The following is a 7,688-nucleotide window of genomic DNA, read 5'->3' as shown; positions in this document are numbered from 1 at the left end:
CGCGCAGCCATTGGCTGATGCTAAGCAGGCCACGCCCCCTGCGCACAGCGACCTCCGTGGCGCTCCGGGCGCGAAATGTGTCCCGGGGCGGGGAACGGGGACACGGGAACCGGAACACGGGAACCGGGGCGCCCGTGGGTACCGGCGCACAGGCTGGGCTGGGCCCGCGGCTGGGAGCGCTCGGGAGTGGAGAGCGCGGTGTTCCCACGGTGCCGTGCGGGGTCACGGGTGGGCACAGCCCGGGGAGAGGAGGGATGGCGGTGGGAGATGCGCGCGCTGAAACGGAGCGCCCCGATCCCCGATCCCCCCACGGCCCGCAGCACCCTTACCCCGCTCCCCCGCGCACTCAGGAGCAGCCACGCGGCCCCAGGGCAGCCCAGCGGGTTTATTATGGAGGGGACGTACAGAACAGCCATGCCAGCCCAGGGCACCGGGCACCCCGGCACAGCCAGGGCTTGGCACAGAAGCGGGGAAGGAACGCGGGGGCTGCGGGTGTCCCACGGCAGGATCCGTCCCCCAGGAGCCGCCCCGCAGCAGGATCCGTCCTCCCGAGGGCTGCGGGTGTCCCACGGCAGGATCCGCCCCTCGGGGCTGGCGGCGGGGACACGGGGGCATGGCAGGGACAGCGGGAGCGGCTCCTTTGGCCCCTTGGTCCATAACGTATATAAATATAGAAGCTGTGTGTATCCATCCTATGTATATATGTACATCGGGGGGCTCTGCCGGCCGGGGTGACCGGCACCCCCGCGGCCGCCGTCACCGGGGCTCCCGGCCCTCGCTCCCTTCACGGGAGCCACGCGTCGCTGTAGAGGGAGCGCGCCTTGGCGTGGCGCCGGTTCGCGGCGCTGGCGTGGAGCACGGCCACGCTGCGGCGGCTGGAGCTCACCACGTCCGTCACGAAGCCGGCGCAGTCCGAGCAGACGTCGCGCAGGACCGAGCCCTGGGCGTAGATGTGCGGGAATTCCTCCTCCACCCGGCGCCAGCACGGCCCCGAGAGCGAGCTGCGGCACAGGGCACCCGTCAGCCCCCGCAGGAGGAGCAGGACGAGGAGGAGAAGGAGGAGGGATGGGGAGGAAGGCTCGGGGACTCACTGGAAGGGCTCCCTCCGGCGCAGCGGCGGCGCCTTGGGCAGCAGCGAGCCCGGCAGGCTCTCGAAGCCCAGCGCGTAGACGGGGATGTGAGCCAGCTTCTTGGAAGGCATCTTCATCTGCGGGACGCGGGAGTCAGGGCGGGACGGGACAGCGACAGGGATAAGGGCACAGAGGGGTGGGGATGGCTCAGAGATAGGTACAGTGACAAGGCGGGACAGGAGTGGAGTGGGATGGGGCAGGAACAGGCAGAAGATGGGGCAGGACAGGGACAGGGTGAGGGGCAGGACAGGGACACAGTGGCACTGCCCAGAGCCCGTCCCTTACCTTCAGACTGCAGGAGCTACACACAGACCTGGGGACACAGAGAGAGGTGGGTGAGAGGGCCCATTGTGGGGACCCTGCTGATGCCCTCCCAGCCCTGTGACACGGCACAGCATGGCACAGTTTGGCACAGCATGGCACAGTTCAGCGCTCACCGCTTGCAGAAGAAACATGACGTGGGCCAGGAGAAGAGAGGAAACTTGGCCCTGCAGCAGCAGCAGACCTGTGGGCAGAGCAGGGTGAGCTGGGGGTGGGTGGGGATGCATGACCCCCAATCCCTCCAGCCCCCATCCCCATTCCCACCTTCCCCCTCCGCAGGCTGCTGTACAGCTCCTTGCTCTGCAGGAACTTCTCCATCTCAGCCTTGACCAGCACCCTGCGCACGTTGATCATCTCCTCCACGGTCAGGGCCAGGCTCTCCACAGGGTGGCTGAACTCCTGTGGGACAGGGTGGGGTGTCACACTGCACTGTGGCACAGGGCACCGTCCAGAGCACTCCGATCCCTGGGCAGAGCATCCCTGACACAGGCAGAATATCTCTGGCACAAGGATCCCCAGCCACCATGTGTCCTCGTGCCAGGCTGCCCTGTGCCCACGGTCATGCCTGCCTGGTGTCCCCAGCCCCAGTGCTGCCTGCTGGTGTCCCCAGAACCCACCAGCCAGAGGTGCTTGGAGCTGCTGGCAGGGGCAGCGCTGGATCCATCCTCTGGCCTCTCCTCCACAGCTCCAAGGGCAGCTCGGGGCCTGGCTGGGCCATCTGGCAGCGAGTGGCAGCTGGCAGGGACAGAGCCTGCAGGAGGGACAGTGAGGCTGTGTCAAGGACGTGTTGCCCGGTGCCACCACCGCTGCCAGGCATGGCACAGACCCCTGGAGATGCCCGGTGCCACCACCACTGCCAGGCATGGCACCGACCCCTGGAGACAGGGACACGGGGACCCCCGGCAGTACCTGAGCGGGGCCGGGGCTCAGGCTGCAGCGGCTCTGGGTCCCGGGGCACAGCCTGGTCCCCCCCCAGCTGGCTCTGCAGCTGTGCCAGGTCCTGCTCCGAGAAGGAGCGATCCCGCTTCAGCGGCACCTCCGTGGCTGGAGAGTCCTCGTCCTGCAGGACCACGGGCACCGTGTCACCGAGGGCACCCCGGCACCCCCCGTGTGTGCCCACCTCTGCAGCTCTCCCTTGCCTCAGAGAGGTTCATCTCCTCCATCTCGGCCAGGGTGGGTGCCTTGAGCAGGACGCGCGGCCGCGGGCGGGCGGGGACGGCGCTGGCCGGGCACAGGGACAGCTCGAGGCAGGAGCTGGAGCTCAGGCGGCCGGCGCAGGCGTGGGGGATGCAGGGCAGGGAGCTGTACCCTGCGGAGAGATGGGCTCAGCGCAGTGGGCATGGCACACAGGTGGCACAGCACAGCGGGCAGAGGACGCCGGTACCTTTCTGCTCCACGGGCCGCAGCTTCCGCTCCTGCCTGATCTCCTCCAGGATCTTCTCATGGAGCGTCCTCTGCTTCTGGGGCAGCGGCCGCAGCCGCCGCTCTGAGGCCTGTGCCGTGCACAGATGGGACCTCAGGCGTGGCTGTGCCTCAGGGATGGCACCCATGGGACCCCCCAACACTGTCATGCCAGGGAGGTGGCCCGGTGCTGGCACTCACCTGCTTCAGGGGGGGCCGGGAGCGGATGAAGTCCAGGATGAGCTCGTGGGCATCTTTCTTCACGCGGGGGGGGATGTCTCCGTCCACCTGGGGAGGGCAGGGGCTCAGTGCCGGGCTGGAGAGGGGCAGGATGGAGGGTGAGGGGCTGGCATGGTGGCCACACTCACCATGACCTTGCGGAGTTTGTAGTTGCGGGCACGGATGTCCTGCATGAGCATCTCGAAGGGCGTGAGCTGGTACTCGGTGGGCAGAGGGTTGAACTGCTTCTCCTGCACCTTCTTCAGCTTCACACCGTGCCGCAGCTCCCGCATCAGCTGCACCCACAGCCGGGCCTGGGACACACGGACGCAGGGTCGGGACGCACGGACAGGGGGTCAGCACCCCCCAGGACACACCGACATAGGGTCAGCACCCCCCTGTGCCCAACATCCCCTCGTGCCCAGCACGGCCCCGTGCCCAGCCACGCTGCCCTACCCAGTCTGTGTTGCGCAGGTTGCCCAGCTCCGCCGCCGGCCGCTCCTCCTCTTCCTCATCCTCCTTCAGCTTCTGCAGCAGCTGTTGAGGCACAAGACGCTGTCACCTTGCGCCGGCGGCGCTGAAGGTCCAGCCAGGGCTGTGCCATGGAGTGCAGCACTGAGGTGCGCCCCGACTCCTGATTGCAGCCAGCACGGCGGGCTGGGAGAGGCTGCGCGGCCAAACGGCGGCGGCCCCGGCTGGACGGGCAGAGCGGGCACTGCGGCCTCGCCGGCCCTTTGTCACCGCCGGCGGTTTCCTGGGCAGGGCCGCGGTGCCAGCGGGCACCAGGCTCACCTCCTTGGCGTCGCGGATCTTGGCGAGGAAGGCCATGAGCTCCACGGTCTCGGCGAAGAGGGCTCGGCACACGGCCTGGTAATGCGCCGGGGCGCCCGCGGGGTCGGCCAGGCGGGCGGCGCAGCAGCGCATGGCCTGCCCGAAGGTGCGCACGGAGCGGGGCTGCCCCTCGGCGCCCTCCTCCTCCTCCTCCTGCCCCCCATAGCCCTCGTCGGCCGTGGCGCAGCCGCTGTCCTCGGAGTCGCTGTTGGTCATCAGGTCGATGAGCTGCTCCAGGCGCGGGCTCAGCTCCCGCTCCTCGTTCTCGTCCAGCCCCCAGTCCAGCGCCCGGTACACGGCAAAGCCCAGCGACTGCACCATCTGCGGGGACAGCAGCGGCGGGGACGGCAGGCGCGCTGGCACAGCTGTCCCGGCCCCTCCTCGGTGCCGCGAGCCCCGGGTGAGGAGGGCCGGCCGTGCCCTGGCCGTGCCCAGCTCACCCCGGGCCGGGATGGCACACGGGCCGGGTCACCGGCCCCCACGTACCTGGGCTTCGGCAGAGGGCGTCAGCAGCGCGGGCACGTCTGGGGAGGAGGGCAGAGTCACCGCACGGCCCCGTGCTGAGCATCCCACCCCGCACCACCCCGGGATGTGGTACCCACCCATCCCGCCTCGAGCTGCTCACACCACCCTGCTCCTCCTCCCTTCCCCGGCTCGTCCTGTGCCGTCCTGGCCCCAGGGCACGGCTCCAAGGGACAGTGGGCACTGCACACTGAGCCCTGCTATTGACAGGCTGGCACAGCCTCCCAAAGGGCACGTTGAGGGGGCACAGGCTCCCACGCACCCCTCACGGCGAGGGCTGGAGGGAGCTGAGAGCTCTGTGTGCATGTGCACCCCTGTGGGATGTGGGCACTGGCAGTGTGGGCAGCAGGAGTGTGGGCAGCAGCAGTACAGGCATGGCAGAGTGGGGACTGGCAGGCACAGCTGGAGCATGGCACACACAGGGAGCCCAGGACACGATGTGGGCAGCTTGAGCCCTCCTGGCAGCCGCAGGGAAAGGAGCACAAGTGGCCTCTGCAGTGTCCCCAGGGCTCCCGGCTCTGCCTCCTTCAGCTTTAGCTCTGCATTGAGCTGATCAATGCGGCAGCCACCAGGATGTGCCAGCCGTGTGCCAGCCGTGGGCAAGCCAGGAATGGACAGGAAAGGCAGCACGAGTGGTGCCCTGCCATGGTACCACAAACAAACCCATGAAAAACCATGTCCTGGACTGTGCCCGGCTCCCACTGCAGTACCAGCCCCTGGGATGCCACCCAGTGAGTCCCAGCAGCTCCTGCCCGTCCCTGGGACACAGCTGAGGGGGGATTCCCATAGGATGGGGGGCTGGAGCGGTTCCAGGGGGTGCTGCTGGCTCACCCAGCCCCGATCCAGCCCCGTGCCCTGGCAGAGCTGCAAAGCCATGTGCCAGGCTGGTGCCATGCCTGCAGTGGCACCCAGGGGCACCCGGAGCCCTCCCAGCCTCAGGCTTCACTGCGAAGGCTTCACTGCTTCATCCCTGGGGAGGTGGCTCAGGTTGGCACAGAAGCACAAAGTGGCACAGTGGCACTGGCAGGTGGCACTGGCAGGTGGCACTGGCAGGTGACACCGGCTCCAGCCCTGCGGTGGCTCAGGGCAGGGCGTGGGCAACCCCCATGCAGGACCAGCGCAGCCGGTGTGGCCACGCCGTGCCACGGGCACGTGCCCTGCCTGTGCGTGTCCCTGTCCTGGGCACGGAGCCACCTGATGCTCCCCGGTGTCTGCCCAGCCCCGGCACCGAGGGCACACGGTGACCCCGCAGTGTCCCTGCCCGGCGTGGGCGAGGCCACGCAGCCACCCCACGGCACCGGGAGCCGTCCCCGCTGGCCCTGCCGCGGGGTGCACCGCTGCCCGCGCTCCCGGTGCTCCCGTGGCCACCCGGTGTCACTGCTGGCAGCCGGCCCGGTGCCACCCGGAACCGCCACAGCCACACCTGGCAGCGCAGCCACCTGCGGGAGGGCAAAGGTGGGGACGGGGCTGTCCCCGTGCCACTCCCGGGGCCCGGAATGGGGACAAGGTCCCTGCGGTGCCCGTGGATGTGCCGTGGGGGTGTCCGTGTGTCCGCCCATCTGTCCTTGCCGTGTGTCCTGCAGCCCCACGGTGGGTGCCAGGGCCACGCCAGCACCCACACCTGGCTCCAGCCTCCCTGGGTCACCCAGTGCCAGCGCCCTTGTTGGTGCCAGTGCCGGGGCAGTGCCACCCCAGTCTGACAGCAGTGCCCACCCCCTCCCCCGGGGTACTCTTGCACCGGTACCGGCAGTGCTGCTGTCAGTCCCCTTGCCGGGACCGGGGGCTCACCCCCATCCCTGCCGGTGCCACCGTCCTGCTCCCCGGTGCCGGGACCGGCCCTTTTCCCTTTTCCCTGGATTCACAGCCTCTCCGGTGCCCCCCTGCGCTGCTCCCTGCTGCCGGTGCCTCGATGCCTGACCCCTCTCCGGTGCCACTCCTGCCCATCCGCCGCGCCGGTACCGGCTCTTCCCCGCCGGGGCCTCTGCGGGTGCCCCCCCGCTGCCGGTACCCCCTGGCCCTCCGCGTCCCCGGCGCCGGTGCAGCACCCCCTGCCGGTTCCGGTAAATCCCGGTGCCGGTAAGTCCCCGGTCCCCGCTCTTTGTGCTGGTAAGTCCCGGTGCCCCGCGTCCCGGTGCCGAGAAATCCCGGTGCCGGTAAGCACCGTGGGCTGCTCCCGGTGCCAGCAAGCCCCGGTGCGGGTAAATCCCAGCGCCTCGCTCCTTGCAGCAGCGAGCCCCGGGACCGGTAAGTGCCGATATCCCGGTGCTGCTTGGCCCTGGTGCCGGTAAACCCTGGTGCCCCCGTGCCGGTAAGTCCTCGTTCCCCGTTCCTTGTGCTGCTAAGCTCCGGAGCAGGAAAGCCCCGGTGCCGGATCCCAGTGCCGGTAATCTCCGGTGCCCTGCTCCCGGTGCCTCGCTTTCGGTGCCGGTAAGCCCCGGTGCCCCGCTGCCAGCGTCGGTAAGCTCCGCTAAGCCCCAGTGCCAGTACGTCCCGGTGTCCCGGGTGTCGGTGCCGGTAAGCCCCGCTAAACCTCGGTAAACCCCGGCGCTCCGCCGTGCCGATAATTCCCAGTGCCGCCAAACCCGGGTGCCCCGCTCCCGCTGCCCGTAAGCCCCGGTGCCCCCGGTAAGCCCCAGCAAGTCCCGCTGCCCGTAAGCCCCGGTAAGCCCCGGTAAACCCCGGTAAGCCCCGGTAAGCCCCGCTAGGCGGTGCCGTCCCGTCCCCCCCCGCGCGGGCGCCGCCCGCTCCCGCCCCCCCCGGCGGCGGCGGCCCTCACCGTGCGGCGGGGCGGGCAGGCGGAGGGAGCCGTCGGCGCGGAGGCGGATGTCGGCGGTGCGGAGCGGCGCGGGGGCCACGGGGGCGGCGGCGGCGGCGCGGCAGCCCTGGAAGCAGAGCGCCCAGGCCTGCTCCTCGTTCAGCGGCTGCTCGTAGCACTTCAGCACCTCCTCCAGGGACAGCTCCCGCGGCGGCCCCGCGCCCGCCCGCGCCATCGCCCCATCCCGCACCGCCGAGCGCGGGCGGGGCGCGCCGGGCGGGGGAGACGGGGCGGGGCCACGCGGGGCCACGCCCACCGGGCCACGCCCACACCGAGCCCATCGGCGCCGCTGGGAGCGGCGGGGGCGGGGCCACCGAGGGAGGGGCGGGGCGGTGAGCGAGACCACGCCCCCCACACCGGCACCGGCACCGGCACCGGGCCCGCCGCAGGCGCCCGCCCGGAGGGGCTGCGGCTCGCCGGGGGCACCGGGCGGTTCGGGATGGTCCGTA

At 70.6% G+C, this 7,688-nt stretch overlaps 1 protein-coding gene across 2 annotated transcripts; it reads right to left on the bottom strand.

The window, feature by feature from the left end:
* Positions 1-365: 365 nt before the first annotated feature.
* On the bottom strand, positions 366-7,426 carry SPIRE2 (spire type actin nucleation factor 2). Of its 2 annotated transcripts, none has more exons than XM_063168219.1 (15): positions 7,201-7,426; positions 4,389-4,426; positions 3,864-4,223; positions 3,528-3,608; positions 3,221-3,385; positions 3,054-3,140; positions 2,836-2,944; positions 2,591-2,760; positions 2,361-2,511; positions 2,069-2,202; positions 1,716-1,850; positions 1,568-1,635; positions 1,416-1,443; positions 1,092-1,207; positions 366-1,001 (listed from the first exon to the last, which is right to left on the bottom strand). In XM_063168219.1, exons 1-15 carry the CDS (start codon positions 7,412-7,414, stop codon positions 785-787), a joined length of 2,073 nt encoding a protein of 690 aa, XP_063024289.1. In that variant the 5' UTR covers positions 7,415-7,426; the 3' UTR covers positions 366-784. The 2 variants fall into 2 exon arrangements, with proteins under 2 accessions (XP_063024289.1, XP_063024290.1); XM_063168220.1 differs by lacking the exon at positions 7,201-7,426 and adding an exon at positions 6,213-6,339.
* Positions 7,427-7,688: the final 262 nt, after the last annotated feature.

Source organism: Melospiza melodia, chromosome 13 (genome assembly GCF_035770615.1).
Source record: "Melospiza melodia melodia isolate bMelMel2 chromosome 13, bMelMel2.pri, whole genome shotgun sequence".
Taxonomy (NCBI): Eukaryota; Metazoa; Chordata; class Aves; order Passeriformes; family Passerellidae; genus Melospiza; species Melospiza melodia.
The sequence above is the reverse complement of the archived record's forward strand: the minus strand, read 5'-3'. Positions and strand labels throughout refer to the sequence as shown.

Bases quoted from the DNA above. Each gene is read 5' to 3' on its own strand.
- SPIRE2 (XM_063168219.1), bottom strand. From the start codon at position 7,414: ATGGCGCGGGCGGGCGCGGGGCCGCCGCGGGAGCTGTCCCTGGAGGAG. The intron at 4,224-4,388 runs GTACGTGGGGGC...CTGTCCCCGCAG, and splicing joins CGCCCTCTGCCGAAGCCCAG to ATGGTGCAGTCGCTGGGCTT. The intron at 3,141-3,220 runs GTGAGTGTGGCC...TGCCCTCCCCAG, and splicing joins ACAAACTCCGCAAGGTCATG to GTGGACGGAGACATCCCCCC.